Here is a 17,296-nt window from a genome sequence, read left to right on the forward strand (position 1 = left end):
AAAAGATGAAATTACTCATTAATAAAAGACACTAATTGAAATCACACTCTAATCCGTTTGGATAACGAAATTATATATGATATGTCAAAAATATATTTCCTTTATTTTGATGGGTTTTAGTATTATATTCTTGAAATAACACCTTCATTAATCGACCTTCAGTATCATATATCAAAAAACTGTCCAGGTATTAATCCTTATCTGGCGTAAACTGGATGCATGGGTAACAATGTATATATTAAGAGTAAGGTGGAGAAAACCCTTCTTAGCTTTCTTAGGCTTACAGAATATAGATGTGATTAGATTAAGACGCACGCAGGTAAAGGTATGTAGATAAAAACTTAAAAATCTATCATTATGTAGATCATCATTTATGATCTTTTCTTTTCTTTTCTGACACTATTTCAATTTATCACAGTATACAAGGCATGATTGAGGTTTGCACATTCTTGATTAAAAAATAAAATTATAAAAAAAACGCTTTCTTCCAGTTTTTGTGGGGTTTGTATTGTTCAGGCTTTGGTTTTTTTTTATTTTATACTGTTGTTTGTTGTTTGGTCGATTTGCAATTTTAGCCATGCCATTGTGAGTATATTTTCGACTTATGAGTTTGAATATTCCTTTGGTACCTCCGCCTCTGTTTTTTATAGTTACATAATTTGTAAATTGTTATTTTCTTTTTCATGTCTATGATACTATCTTATAAATAGGTAATATCTTCTCGTTTATCCTGCAATTAGCCTATACTTTTGGACGAATAATAGGTATAAAAGTAAATGTTTGCTATAATTGAACTTGTTCAGATAAAGTCTCTTGCACTCGCTTAAAAAATGATCAAATGAACATAAAGTGAATAGTTGTTCATTTCAATATCATTTTTGAGGCCCGCGTTTCAAGTACAATTACAACAGTTCAATGTAATTTATTGAGTACCAGTTTTCCTTTGTACTATATTTTGTAATGCTAAACTTGTACTGAATTTGTGTTGTGTGTTATGTGCACCGACCAATTTCTTTGTTAGTTGATATTATTTTAAGCGAAAATCAAAATAATTGATTTTTATGTTACATTCATACATGTGAGATGTTTAGCTAGCTATTCAACAAGGTTTAATCCATCATTTTCTACATAAGAAATGCATGTACTAAGTAAGGAATATGACAGTTGTTATCTATTCATTTGAAGTGTTTGAGCTTTGATTTTGCCATTTTCTTAAGAACTCCCTCATGGATTTTCCTCAAAGTTCGAAATTTGTAAAATTTCTCTATTTAGTAAACCAGTAATATTTGTGCAGTAATTCTACTAGTTTATCCCCCCGTCTTATATATTTATAAGAAAGTGTTCAAGACATTTATAGCATATTAAGTTATAAGTCATACATACACTCAGCTATCTTTTCTTCATGTGCCACGTAATTAGAAAATATAAGAGGATTGTGCATAGAATGAATATCACCATATACCAAAGATGGAAGTATTACCCTCTTATAACAACATTTACAAAGAAACACAACATCTTGAATTCCTGTTTTCTACTTTTCCTTGTTTATGAGGGCTGATATTTCACAATGTTATTCATTAGTGCCTTTAATGGACTTGTTTTAACTATACTTTAACATTACCAATTTTTATAACTGTTAATGATATATGGCAAGCTTGTAAGAGTTTTTTTAAAGCTATACTTCCGTTATCTTAATGTGTTTAATAATTAGTGTTTTCTCGTTATTTACACACTATTGACTCGACAGTTACCTTCATAAAGATTGTACAACTATCATATATCAAATTCAATAATGAAATCACTCAATAACTAGATAACCACCTTTCTCTGACGTAAAGGATGCGAGGTTTATATAAAGAGTAAGTTAACTTGCAGCCTCCAAGTGATTACATTAAGACACCCGAAGGTAACGTATGTATATCAGTGTTTATAGTTTGTATATAATTATTAATAATTTATTTTTTCATTCTGTACCTTATTCGTTTTATCATTTGTTTTCTTGAGTTTTTCTATGATATAATGTTCCAGATAAAAGAGGGTAACAGTCATATCCGAAGTTAGATTTAAACTATTTGTCTCTTGATGCATATATTTAATCATTATATATCTAGTTTTTTCTTAATTTAATTTTATAGACACAGACTAATATATCGTTTATATATGCGATATACGAATGAACACCTCCATCATGGAAGCTATTGAAAGTGTCACAGAAGAAATGCAGCTTAATGCAACAAACAACCTTGAAGACTGGCCAAAGGTTGTTGAGACGTACCTGATTGGTAACAGCGTGTTTCTAGCCGTCTGTATGGTGATAGGAGTAATAGGGAATGCTATTGTCGTGGCTGTGTATAAATTGGAAATGAAAGACACGTCTACAGAACGATACTTTATTCCAGTTCTAGCTGGGGCAGATATTTTGGCTACGATCGTTGGTTGTATAACTTGTACAATATGGAATTCCCTACAATCCAGTTTTACAAGTAATAACCTTTGTAAAGCCATCTTGTTTTCAATCGCAAGCAGCGCATCATTCTGTTTATTCCTTTTCCTGTGTATTGCCTTCCAACGATATTTATTGATATGTCGCAAGTATCAGCTGAACTTGTTGCAGCGCCGAATCATGATTGGTATTTCTGCAATCCTAGGGATAGGTATGGCAATACCATTCACATTGACGTACGGTATCAATGAGTTTTCTGTTGAAGGGAGATCAGGAGGTCAACGATGTGGCAGACTCAAACGAGACGATGTTTACCCTATTGCGGTTGCCCACTCCATTGTGTTCGGAGTTATTATGCAAATGACTTGCACATGTTTAGTCATCTTCTATGGCAAAATCGGTTGCACTATATTCGGGCATTTTAATTCTCAGTCACAAAAGAAGAAATTGCAAATGAAAGAATCGTCTAGAGAATATACGGGAAGATTATCCGATAAGAAATCAAATGACCGAACAGAAGATATCCCAGCAATGAAATGCGAGATCAGGATTAACTCAATCAGCCAAGACGTCAACTTTCCATCAACAGATCATCATAATGATGAAGCATTGCAGAGGAACAACAAATCTGATACACAGAACATAAAGCAAGAGTTACCATCAGTGGAGTCTACAGTTTCCAAAAAGGAACCTTCAACACAAAGTGGCAGAAAAGATACCCGTAACAAAAGAAACAGGAGGTTTAAGACCAAGTTTTCGTTGATGTTTGTAGTAGTAACCAGTGTATCCATAGTTTGTTATTTGCCAGTTGGGGCAATCGTGATGTTAGAAGGGTTTATTCCGGAGTTCTGGGATAATCTTACTCAGATGGAACTCATTATTGTGGTATGGTTCTATCGGTCGTATATTATCAACAGCATCGCTAATCCAATCATCTACGCTTTTCTTGATATCGAGTTTTACAATGGACTAAAAAGGCTTTATCAAAGATGCTTCCGAAAATGAGTTTATTTGATGTGCATGTCTTGTAGCATGCGTGCAATGTTTCATATTAGAAATGAAGATGTGGTATAATTCGAATGAGACAATTATGTATTCTCGTTTCAGATGCAAGGTTAATTGTCTTAATCCTTTTTCCGCCAAAGTAAGTTATTATCATTGCGAATGAGACAATTAATTATGTTCATTTCGTTTCAGATGCAAGGTAAATTGTCTAACTCATTTATCAGCCTAATAAATTTATTATTTTAATTAAAACTAGTGGTAATATCAAGTATAGGTTAACATTAGTATATCGAACATCTCGACTTGATCTTAATTGCCAATTTGATATTCTTCTATGCGACTAGTGTAAAAGTGAAAGGTTTAGCTAGGTACAAAATCAGGTTCAATCAAGCTTTTTATATTTTCGTTGTATTTTTGTGAAGTTACATTTTTCGTGACATTTTTTGTTTTGAAACTTTTCTGTAACATATTTTGAATTAATTCCTTATTTAGGAATAAAACCTGACATGAATGTGTTTAATTAAACCACTCTATACCATATATATAATTTTCTATATGTCTTATATGCATTGGACATTATCGCAAAATATGTAATCTTAAAAATTAAATCTAGAAAACACTTAATTTGGTTTTTGGTGAGGTTTATGGTGCTCTGTCTTAGTTGTTTAATGTATACTGTTGTTTGTTTTTGTCATGGCATATTCGTTTTCGATCAGTGAGCTCGAATGTCTCGTTGGTATCGTTCGCCCCTTTATTCAAACACAACACACAATTTGTGAAGTCTTATTTTCTTTGTCATATCCAGAATTAAATCATGTAAAATTTATTATCTCTTTTAAAGCTGTACTACCACCAAATCATAGTACGTCACTTCGTCTGCATACGAAAACAGTCGAAATAAAATGTTCCCTCGAATTTGACAGTTTTCGGAATTTATTTTTCATTTCATTGCAGTAAATAAAAGCTGTGTCATCTACATATATCTTGCCAATGTGTGTTTCAAAGCACCATTATTTTTTTAGTTGGTGTTTCTATGGATATTTTGGAAATTTGATGTTACAGGGATACTAAAGCTTGTTTACAGTAAGAAAAAATGTGTGCAATTTGATCGGTTAATCATCAGTGATTGTTATTTTCATGTATGCAATGAAACATTATATGTTAAGTTTATTCGATAGAAATAGACGGGATAAATCTTTACTCAAGCAACTTGAAACAAATATGAATTCTGTACCTGTTTTTTTTATAAGTTCCAATTAAACAAGAATTGATATGGGAAAGCAATGGTGGTACTACACATGAACATCGATTTTTAATTTACATAAAGTTCCATGTTATATACTTGTATACCAGTTGTCTTAAATATTTTATTTTGTGTTTATTACATTGTACAGAATTTGATGTATGTTGTGTGTAGTGTGGTTTCAAAATTAATGCAAAATAAAACTTGTTATTCGTACTTTGTGTCATGTTCTATTTAACATAATACATCATAAAGGAGATGGAGGAAAGGTAGTAAAACACTATTGTTTGACGAAGGACAAGATTAACTTGTGGCAAAAAATGGCCTAAAATATCAACATCATCATTAATCCCAAAAAGGCTCTATGCTAAACAAATCAGTTATTTTCATAAAAGTATCAAAAATATGTTGTAATCAAACGATTCCAATTTTGGTACAGAATCCTTCAATATAAACACTTTTTGGCTCGTAAATGTCGGTCAAGTTTGATTTTGCCAAAACAATTAAAATTATGGAATAAAAGTTACCTTTAAATACAAATAATGTTTATTTAAGGTGTCATAGCTTCATAAATTCTAAACGAAGGTGCAAAAACATATATTTTTGTCTTAATTGTACTATTTTTATTTGAAGTATGTAATTTGGGCCCAATTTAAAACAAAACATCAAACACTAGGTAATGGTAACCGTTTGTTAACCTTGTTATCCCCCTGATGATAAAACTGTTCCAGAATGAAAAAGATTAAATGAAAACAGAAAACAACAACCAATTCCGACATGATACGGGGATTCACAAAATGAATGATAAATAAAGGCAACAGTAGTATACCGCTGTTCAAAACTCACAAATCAATGGACAAAAAACAAAATCGGGGTAACAAACTAAAACCGAGCGAAACGCATTAAATATAAGAGGAGAACAACGACACAACACCGAAACGCACCACACACAGAAACTGATCAATCATTAGACAAAACACCACGAAAATAACAAATATAACATGAAAACCAAATACATGAATTTGGGATAGACAAGTATCGTGCCACGTATCTCAATATCTCAAAAATAAAAGAAAACACAAACGACTCAACGTTAAAATGCAACACACAGAGAAACGAACAATAATATAACAATGACCATCTTCCTGACTTGGTACAGGACACTTTTAAAGGGGAATAAAAGTGGTGGGTTAAACCTGGTTTTATGGCATGCCAAACCTCGCACTTTAATGGCAAAGTTAAATATAATATTGAAATGACAACATAATATTACAGGACTACAATACAAATAAATAGGAGAAAATATTAGACAAAGAAAAACATGATTAATAGATAACAAAAAGCATCAGGTTTAAAATTCGATACGCCAAAAACGCGCCTTGTCCACACAAGACTCACCAGTGACGCCCAGATATAAAAAATCGAAAGTGAAAAAAGTACAAAGTTGTACAGCACTGAAGATCAAAAGTTGAAAAGGTTTCGCCAAATACGGCATTGTTTTTATGCCCGGGATAAGAACATTCTTATTATATAGAACAATTCATGCTATTGCAAACAGTAAATTTTATCAAATGAATATGAAAGAGATATACATAAAGAAACTGAAGTATTAAAAATTACAGAAAACTAAACCTGAATACATAACGCCTAGATATAAAAGATCGAACGTGAAAAAGGTACAAAGTTGTACAGCACTGAAGATCAAAAGTTGAAAAGGTTTTGACAAACACGGCATTGTTTTTATGCACGGGATAAGAACATCCTTATAATATAGAACACTTAATGCTATTGCAACCAGTAAATTTTAACAAATGAATATGAAAGCGATATACATAATGAAACTGAAATATTAACTAATTACAGAAAACTAAACCCAAGTTTATCACAAAATAGACACACATCCGAATCAGTTCAGGCGTCAACGTAATTAAAAAAATGTGATGTCACATACGATGGCGAAAAGGCAGAAACGTTAGGCCACATTTGAATTTATGAAATTTAGAAACAGCTTGACGTCACATATGAAAAACTGTCATTCAAAAATGAGATAGAATTAGGATTGATTTAGAACTAAATACTGATAATTCATTTAAACAAAATGCATATTGCAATACTTATTAATAGCAATTAACTGTAATATATAATATTATATATATGTCCAGTTTGTTATGAATCCAACTTCAAACGTTAATAAACGTACAAAATTTAATATAATTAATAAAGAGGAGGTGATAAATTTTTCTATACGTCACACCTAAATATATAATAAGAAGACCTCATGCAAAATATGAAGCATATTCAAAATCACGTAAAATATGAACAAACTGTTTTAAGGCAACAGTAATATATCACTGTTTAATGCTTATAAATCGATTGAGAGAAATTTGAAGAAGATACATTAACTGCGAGATAAAAACAAAGGAACAACAGAAGCACTAAAGTAACAAAACCAAACGCCAGAAATCAAAGAAACAAACTATTTGATAACAACTACCATTTTCCTGACTAGGTACAGGGCATTCTAGGATAAATTAGTGGATTGAATCTAGTTTTATTGGTAGCAAAACCTCCCGCTTAAATGGCAATGTTAACAAATATCGCTAAAATGATAACACTTCATTACAGAAATACAGTACAAACAAACACCTAACAAGTATATTTGACCTAGTGCGTATAATACCTAAATATAAAAAAGAAGATGTGATATGATTGCCAATGAGACAACTATCCACAAAAGACCAAAATGACACAAAAATAAACAATTATAGGTCACCGTACGGCCTTCAACAATGAGCAAAGCCCATACCGCATATAGTCAGCTATAAAAGGCCCCGATAAGATAACGTAAAACAATTCAAACGAGAAAAATAACGGCCTTATTTATGTAAAAAAATTAACGAAAAACAAATATGTGACACATAAACAAACGGCAGGTACTTAATTACAGGCTCCTAACTTGGGACAGGCACATACAAAAATAATGTGGCGGGGTTAAACATGTTAACAGTTGAAACCGGAATAATCTTATCATTGACTTTGAAAATGAGATCAATGACATTATAAAACCTGCCAGACAGACATGAAACAGTAGTTTGATTCAGGCAGTGTACTTATCCGGAGAACGAAAATTCCTAGTGGTTTTTTTTTTCCACCAACAAAAAATAACTGGCTTTTTAAATACGGGTCCAGTGTAAAATATCCTTCACTCATCATCACATTTTAAAGAGTTTTTTTATAAGGGGAAATATATAACAAATGAGGCATTGTATTTTGGTAGCATACATTTTTAATTAACTTAAACTTGTCTATTGAACGACCCACGCCATGATTTTGTAGATACAGTTATGTATATGATCACGATTATTCCAACAACAAAAAAGCGTATTATTTTTATATAACTCTATCCTTCATCGGGCAAGAGTTTTTTTTTTTTTTATTTGTAATAAAGAGGAAAAAGTTATAATGTTACAAATAAAATTGAGAATGGAAATGGGGAATGTGTCAAAGAGACAACAACCCGACCAAAATAAAAAAAAAACCACAACAGCAGAAGGTCACCAACAGGTCTTCAATGTAGCGAGAAATTCCCGCACCCGGAGGCGTCCTTCAGCTGGCCCCTAAACAAATATATACTAGTTCAGTGATAATGAACGCCATACTAATTTCCAAATTGTACACAAGAAACTAAAATTTAAATAATACAAGACTAACAAAGGCCAGAGGCTCCTGACTTGGGACAGGCGCAAAAATGCGGCGGGGTTAAACATGTTTGTGAGATCTCAACCCTCCCCCTATACCTCTAACCAGTGTAGAAAAGTAAAAGCATAACAATACGCACATTAAAATTCAGTTCAAGAGAAGTCCGAGTCTGATGTCAGAAGATGTAACCAAAGAAAATAAACAAAATGACAATAATACATAAATAACAACAGACTACTAGCAGTTAACTGACATGCCAGCTCCAGACTTCAATTAAACTGACTGAAAGATTATGATTTCATCATATGAACATCAGGCACAATCCTTCCCGTAAGGGGTTTAGTATCATACCATCATAACATATATGAGAAGAACATAACCCGTGTCATGCCAACAACTGTTTTTAGAATAAATGTGTTTAGTTCCGACGCAAAGACCTTATCAGTGACTCAATATTAACGCCAAAATATGCAATCTTTAATGACTTGACAACAGTATCGTAATTATATCCCTTCTTAATAAGTCTATTCAAAGGTTTTGTAAGTTTATGAGGTGAATACTGACACCTTTGTGCTTTATAAAGAATATTTCCATAAAAAATTGGATGTGAAATACCTGAACGTATAAAAAGTCTGCATGTTGAGCTATATTTACGAATGATGTCTTTATACCGATGATAAAATTTAGTAAATGTTTTGACTAGTTTGTGATATCGAAAACCCTGGTGTAATAATTTTTCAGTAATACATAAATTTCTCTCGTTAAAATCTGAAACATTGTTACATACACGAGCGAATCGTACAAGTTGAGATATATAAACACCGTAAGATGGCGACAAGGGAACGTCACCATCTAAAAACGGATAATTAACGATAGGAAATGAAAAATCATCCCTTTTATCATAAATTTTAGTATTCAGCTTTCCGTTAGTGATATAGATATCAAGATCGAGGAAAGGGCAGTGGTCATTGTTAGTATTAGCTTTATTTAAAGTGAGTTCACCAGGATAAATTTCATTAATATACATACTGAAGTCGTCATTATTGAGAGCCAAAATATCATCCAAATATCTAAAAGTATTATTAAATTTGTTTATCAGATGTTGTTTTGATGGGTCTTTGCTTATTTTTGTCATAAATTGTAACTCGTAACAATACAAAAAGAGGTCCGCAATAAGTGGTGCACAGTTAGTCCCCATTGGAATTCCGATAATCTGACGATATACGGAATCCCCAAAGCGAACAAAAATGTTATCTAGTAAAAATTCAAGGGCATATATAGTATCAAAGCATGTCCAATTAACATAGTTTTTTTGTTTATTGCTACTAAAAAATGACCTAAAAGAGTTTGAACATATATATTCACATTCTGATTTTTTGAATGCCCATTTAATTAGATGTGTGAATTTTTTCTTAATGAAAATGTGAGGCAATGTGGTATACAGGGTAGAAAAATCAAAACTTTGAACAGATTCAAAATCACCAATATAAGCATGCAATTTATCAAGTACTTCCAACGAGTTCTTGACACTCCAAAAGTAATTTATTCCACTATTTTCGAAGGCCTTATTTGAACAATTTATTATAAGGTTTTTAATTGTACCAAGTGTGCTGGTAAGAATAATAGACAATTTAGTAGTTGAACAATGGCTTGAAGACGAAATAAATCTATATTTGTAAGGGGTTTTGTGTAGCTTCGGAAGCCAATACATAGTTGGAACTTTCATTGTATTTGGCTCTGCTTGTAAAGCGGTGGCTAAAAGTTTATGTTTGTTACAGATTTCGTTTTCTGAAAATGGAGTCAGTTGGAATGTTGGTGAATTGGTGATTTCCTTTTTCAGAACCTCGATGTAAAATTTACGTCAAACAATAATAATATTATTAGCAGCTTTATCGGCCGGGACAAAAACAAATTCCTTGGCTAGTTCTTTTAGTTTATGTTTGATACGAGAAATAGGTTTATTGTGGTTATTGTTAATAGTAAAATGTTCTTTAAAATGTTGAATACGTATATCAACTATCTTCATTACTGAATTAAAAAAAAGAGTCCAAAGATTTTTTGTCAGCTTTTTCCCGTTTTATCCATTTCATACAGTAAGTAAGGAGTGAGTCGTGGATGATATTACGACACTCATTCCAATTAATAATTGACGGGGGACGATATTTAGGTCCTTTACTGAGAAATGATTTTAACTCTCGGTCTTGAACGATGTTAAGATCTCCTGTTATAACATGAGAAATGGGTCCATAAATATATTCGGAATTACTGCAATTACATGAAGTAGGTGTATTTTCACTGATATTAACATCTTTACACAATTGACTATAATTAAACACAAATTTCCGGGTAGATTTCTTGTAAATATAACAAATAAGAGGTAGCTCAGTATTGTCAAAATATCCAGGAATTTGTTCTTTAACAGAATGGTCGTTAAATATACCGGCAATATTTACAAAATCAAAGCCTTTGTTGACATACTTAATTTTAATAAAATGTTTTTTATGATCTTCAGGGCGATCAATTTTGGGAAATAATTTAGAATAACAATATGCCATAATAATTTGAACAATTTCATACTTAGGACTGCTATATGAAATTGTGTTGCAATCCTCCAAAATTTTATTTAACTTATTAACCGGTAACGAACAGAGTTTTGTTAACAGATAATGTCTGCCGTTGTTTTTTGAAATAGAAATAAGGTCCGAAATATTGGTATGATTGGCCCGAAATTTTCTTTGATTGCGATTTGTTCTACAACCGTGAGAACGGTTTTTACGAACAGTTTTAGAAACAATATCCAAAATGTTAACGGAATTGGTTCTAGATATATTACCAATTCCCATGATATTATCATTTAGACCGAGAGGGTAAACTGTCTGTAATTTTTTAATCCAATTTAATTCAATTATTTTCCGTGATCGTACAAACTTTGAATGCGATTCACCAGGCTGCTTATTTACTACTTCTAAAGGTTGAACTGCTAAATATTTAAAAGGATGGTTGTGCTTCTTAAGGTGTTGGTAAATGATACTTTTGAATTTATTAGGTCTTTTAAAACGATACAGATGTTCTTGAGTGCGTTTTGATAAATATCTTCCAGTTTCTCCTACGTACTGAATACCACATCCCGGTTTGTTTCATGTGAGTAAATAAATAATACTGTTTGTTTTTCAAGTAATATCAGTTTCAAAATTTAAAGAAAATGTGCGACCATTAAACGTGGACCTTACCGTATTGTTGGTGGAAAGACGGGGACATGTAAGTCATTTTTTGGCATGACACTTATCGATAGAAGGGTAACCACGATTTTTATTGTTAAAAATGTTAGCGATGGTAGTATTTTTAGATAACCGATTTTGAAAATTGAGACGTGTAGATACCCTTTGAACAAGTTTAGTATTTAGTATTTTTCCGTTTCTTAGTTTCATAATTGTTTTGTTAGTGAATTACATAATAAAGGAGCAAAGATTGGCGTCCAGAATATGAACCAGCATACAATAATTAAGTTAAGTAAAAGTGATAAATTTGTTCGGCTGAAAATGTCGAACGCTATCAGTATTAATTACCCGAAAAAGATAGTGTATATCAGGGTATGACTGATGGCTGACCAATTAGTAGAATGGGGCTGAATATTGAAATACTACTTTTTGATAAACATTCCTAAAGTTATGAACTAGAGAAGTTCTCGCTCGGACACACACTCCATAATCTAGTATATTATAAGAGCATAAACCTGAAGCACGGGGAGGCACTCTACTGCCTCCACACGGCACTAAAGACAAACTCTGTAAAAAATAAAATTGAGAATGGAAATGGGGAATGTGTCAAAGAGACAACAACCCGACCAAAATTAAAAAAAAAACACAACAGCAGAAGGTCACCAACAGGTCTTCAATGTAGCGAGAAATTCCCGCACCCGGAGGCGTCCTTCAGCTGGCCCCTAAACAAATATATACTAGTTCAGTGATAATGAACGCCATACTAATTTCCAAATTGTACACAAGAAACTAAAATTTAAATAATACAAGACTAACAAAGGCCAGAGGCTCCTGACTTGGGACAGGCGCAAAAATGCGGCGGGGTTAAACATGTTTGTGAGATCTCAACCCTCCCCCTATACCTCTAACCAGTGTAGAAAAGTAAAAGCATAACAATACGCACATTAAAATTCAGTTCAAGAGAAGTCCGAGTCTGATGTCAGAAGATGTAACCAAAGAAAATAAACAAAATGACAATAATACATAAATAACAACAGACTACTAGCAGTTAACTGACATGCCAGCTCCAGACTTCAATTAAACTGACTGAAAGATTATGATTTCATCATATGAACATCAGGCACAATCCTTCCCGTAAGGGGTTTAGTATCATACCATCATAACATATATGAGAAGAACATAACCCGTGTCATGCCAACAACTGTTTTTAGAATAAATGTGTTTAGTTCCGACGCAAAGACCTTATCAGTGACTCAATATTAACGCCAAAATATGCAATCTTTAATGACTTGACAACAGTATCGTAATTATATCCCTTCTTAATAAGTCTATTCAAAGGTTTTGTAAGTTTATGAAGTGAATACTGACACCTTTGTGCTTTATAAAGAATATTTCCATAAAAAATTGGATGTGAAATACCTGAACGTATAAAAAGTCTGCATGTTGAGCTATATTTACGAATGATGTCTTTATACCGATGATAAAATTTAGTAAATGTTTTGACTAGTTTGTGATATCGAAAACCCTGGTGTAATAATTTTTCAGTAATACATAAATTTCTCTCGTTAAAATCTGAAACATTGTTACATACACGAGCGAATCGTACAAGTTGAGATATATAAACACCGTAAGATGGCGACAAGGGAACGTCACCATCTAAAAACGGATAATTAACGATAGGAAATGAAAAATCATCCCTTTTATCATAAATTTTAGTATTCAGCTTTCCGTTAGTGATATAGATATCAAGATCGAGGAAAGGGCAGTGGTCATTGTTAGTATTAGCTTTATTTAAAGTGAGTTCACCAGGATAAATTTCATTAATATACATACTGAAGTCGTCATTATTGAGAGCCAAAATATCATCCAAATATCTAAAAGTATTATTAAATTTGTTTATCAGATGTTGTTTTGATGGGTCTTTGCTTATTTTTGTCATAAATTGTAACTCGTAACAATACAAAAAGAGGTCCGCAATAAGTGGTGCACAGTTAGTCCCCATTGGAATTCCGATAATCTGACGATATACGGAATCCCCAAAGCGAACAAAAATGTTATCTAGTAAAAATTCAAGGGCATATATAGTATCAAAGCATGTCCAATTAACATAGTTTTTTTGTTTATTGCTACTAAAAAATGACCTAAAAGAGTTTGAACATATATATTCACATTCTGATTTTTTGAATGCCCATTTAATTAGATGTGTGAATTTTTTCTTAATGAGAATGTGAGGCAATGTGGTATACAGGGTAGAAAAATCAAAACTTTGAACAGATTCAAAATCACCAATATAAGCATGCAATTTATCAAGTACTTCCAACGAGTTCTTGACACTCCAAAAGTAATTTATTCCACTATTTTCGAAGGCCTTATTTGAACAATTTATTATAAGGTTTTTAATTGTACCAAGTGTGCTGGTAAGAATAATAGACAATTTAGTAGTTGAACAATGGCTTGAAGACGAAATAAATCTATATTTGTAAGGGGTTTTGTGTAGCTTCGGAAGCCAATACATAGTTGGAACTTTCATTGTATTTGGCTCTGCTTGTAAAGCGGTGGCTAAAAGTTTATGTTTGTTACAGATTTCGTTTTCTGAAAATGGAGTCAGTTGGAATGTTGGTGAATTGGTGATTTCCTTTTTCAGAACCTCGATGTAAAATTTACGTCAAACAATAATAATATTATTAGCAGCTTTATCGGCCGGGACAAAAACAAATTCCTTGGCTAGTTCTTTTAGTTTATGTTTGATACGAGAAATAGGTTTATTGTGGTTATTGTTAATAGTAAAATGTTCTTTAAAATGTTGAATACGTATATCAACTATCTTCATTACTGAATTAAAAAAAGAGTCCAAAGATTTTTTGTCAGCTTTTTCCCGTTTTATCCATTTCATACAGTAAGTAAGGAGTGAGTCGTGGATGATATTACGACACTCATTCCAATTAATAATTGACGGGGGACGATATTTAGGTCCTTTACTGAGAAATGATTTTAACTCTCGGTCTTGAACGATGTTAAGATCTCCTGTTATAACATGAGAAATGGGTCCATAAATATATTCGGAATTACTGCAATTACATGAAGTAGGTGTATTTTCACTGATATTAACATCTTTACACAATTGACTATAATTAAACACAAATTTCCGGGTAGATTTCTTGTAAATATAACAAATAAGAGGTAGCTCAGTATTGTCAAAATATCCAGGAATTTGTTCTTTAACAGAATGGTCGTTAAATATACCGGCAATATTTACAAAATCAAAGCCTTTGTTGACATACTTAATTTTAATAAAATGTTTTTTATGATCTTCAGGGCGATCAATTTTGGGAAATAATTTAGAATAACAATATGCCATAATAATTTGAACAATTTCATACTTAGGACTGCTATATGAAATTGTGTTGCAATCCTCCAAAATTTTATTTAACTTATTAACCGGTAACGAACAGAGTTTTGTTAACAGATAATGTCTGCCGTTGTTTTTTGAAATAGAAATAAGGTCCGAAATATTGGTATGATTGGCCCGAAATTTTCTTTGATTGCGATTTGTTCTACAACCGTGAGAACGGTTTTTACGAACAGTTTTAGAAACAATATCCAAAATGTTAACGGAATTGGTTCTAGATATATTACCAATTCCCATGATATTATCATTTAGACCGAGAGGGTAAACTGTCTGTAATTTTTTAATCCAATTTAATTCAATTATTTTCCGTGATCGTACAAACTTTGAATGCGATTCACCAGGCTGCTTATTTACTAATTCTAAAGGTTGAACTGCTAAATATTTAAAAGGATGGTTGTGCTTCTTAAGGTGTTGGTAAATGATACTTTTGAATTTATTAGGTCTTTTAAAACGATACAGATGTTCTTGAGTGCGTTTTGATAAATATCTTCCAGTTTCTCCTACGTACTGAATACCACATCCCGGTTTGTTTCATGTGAGTAAATAAATAATACTGTTTGTTTTTCAAGTAATATCAGTTTCAAAATTTAAAGAAAATGTGCGACCATTAAACGTGGACCTTACCGTATTGTTGGTGGAAAGACGGGGACATGTAAGTCATTTTTTGGCATGACACTTATCGATAGAAGGGTAACCACGATTTTTATTGTTAAAAATGTTAGCGATGGTAGTATTTTTAGATAACCGATTTTGAAAATTGAGACGTGTAGATACCCTTTGAACAAGTTTAGTATTTAGTATTTTTCCGTTTCTTAGTTTCATAATTGTTTTGTTAGTGAATTACATAATAAAGGAGCAAAGATTGGCGTCCAGAATATGAACCAGCATACAATAATTAAGTTAAGTAAAAGTGATAAATTTGTTCGGCTGAAAATGTCGAACGCTATCAGTATTAATTACCCGAAAAAGATAGTGTATATCAGGGTATGACTGATGGCTGACCAATTAGTAGAATGGGGCTGAATATTGAAATACTACTTTTTGATAAACATTCCTAAAGTTATGAACTAGAGAAGTTCTCGCTCGGACACACACTCCATAATCTAGTATATTATAAGAGCATAAACCTGAAGCACGGGGAGGCACTCTACTGCCTCCACACGGCACTAAAGACAAACTCTGTAAAAAATAAAATTGAGAATGGAAATGGGGAATGTGTCAAAGAGACAACAACCCGACCAAAATAAAAAAAAAAACACAACAGCAGAAGGTCACCAACAGGTCTTCAATGTAGCGAGAAATTCCCGCACCCGGAGGCGTCCTTCAGCTGGCCCCTAAACAAATATATACTAGTTCAGTGATAATGAACGCCATACTAATTTCCAAATTGTACACAAGAAACTAAAATTTAAATAATACAAGACTAACAAAGGCCAGAGGCTCCTGACTTGGGACAGGCGCAAAAATGCGGCGGGGTTAAACATGTTTGTGAGATCTCAACCCTCCCCCTATACCTCTAACCAGTGTAGAAAAGTAAAAGCATAACAATACGCACATTAAAATTCAGTTCAAGAGAAGTCCGAGTCTGATGTCAGAAGATGTAACCAAAGAAAATAAACAAAATGACAATAATACATAAATAACAACAGACTACTAGCAGTTAACTGACATGCCAGCTCCAGACTTCAATTAAACTGACTGAAAGATTATGATTTCATCATATGAACATCAGGCACAATCCTTCCCGTAAGGGGTTTAGTATCATACCATCATAACATATATGAGAAGAACATAACCCGTGTCATGCCAACAACTGTTTTTAGAATAAATGTGTTTAGTTCCGACGCAAAGACCTTATCAGTGACTCAATATTAACGCCAAAATATGCAATCTTTAATGACTTGACAACAGTATCGTAATTATATCCCTTCTTAATAAGTCTATTCAAAGGTTTTGTAAGTTTATGAGGTGAATACTGACACCTTTGTGCTTTATAAAGAATATTTCCATAAAAAATTGGATGTGAAATACCTGAACGTATAAAAAGTCTGCATGTTGAGCTATATTTACGAATGATGTCTTTATACCGATGATAAAATTTAGTAAATGTTTTGACTAGTTTGTGATATCGAAAACCCTGGTGTAATAATTTTTCAGTAATACATAAATTTCTCTCGTTAAAATCTGAAACATTGTTACATACACGAGCGAATCGTACAAGTTGAGATATATAAACACCGTAAGATGGCGACAAGGGAACGTCACCATCTAAAAACGGA

General features: G+C 32.4%; 2 protein-coding genes across 5 annotated transcripts in view; one reads left to right on the forward strand and one right to left on the reverse strand.

Annotated features, from left to right (window-relative positions):
- Nucleotides 1-17,296, reverse strand: part of LOC134697367 (uncharacterized) — a 48,989-nt gene that overhangs the window by 14,788 nt on the left and 16,905 nt on the right. The gene's annotated exons all lie outside the window — the stretch shown is intronic.
- On the forward strand, nucleotides 210-4,859 carry LOC134697370 (uncharacterized). 4 transcript variants are annotated; one of them, XM_063559606.1, is made up of 2 exons: nucleotides 210-319; nucleotides 2,136-4,859. In XM_063559606.1, exon 2 carries the CDS (start codon nucleotides 2,174-2,176, stop codon nucleotides 3,446-3,448), a length of 1,275 nt encoding a protein of 424 aa, XP_063415676.1. In that variant the 5' UTR covers nucleotides 210-319; nucleotides 2,136-2,173; the 3' UTR covers nucleotides 3,449-4,859. The 4 variants fall into 4 exon arrangements, with proteins under 4 accessions (XP_063415676.1, XP_063415673.1, XP_063415675.1 ...); XM_063559603.1 differs by lacking the exon at nucleotides 210-319 and adding an exon at nucleotides 1,672-1,859; XM_063559605.1 differs by lacking the exon at nucleotides 210-319 and adding an exon at nucleotides 1,890-1,906.

The sequence above is a fragment of the Mytilus trossulus genome, chromosome 14 (genome assembly GCF_036588685.1).
Source record: "Mytilus trossulus isolate FHL-02 chromosome 14, PNRI_Mtr1.1.1.hap1, whole genome shotgun sequence".
Classification (NCBI taxonomy): domain Eukaryota; kingdom Metazoa; phylum Mollusca; class Bivalvia; order Mytilida; family Mytilidae; genus Mytilus; species Mytilus trossulus.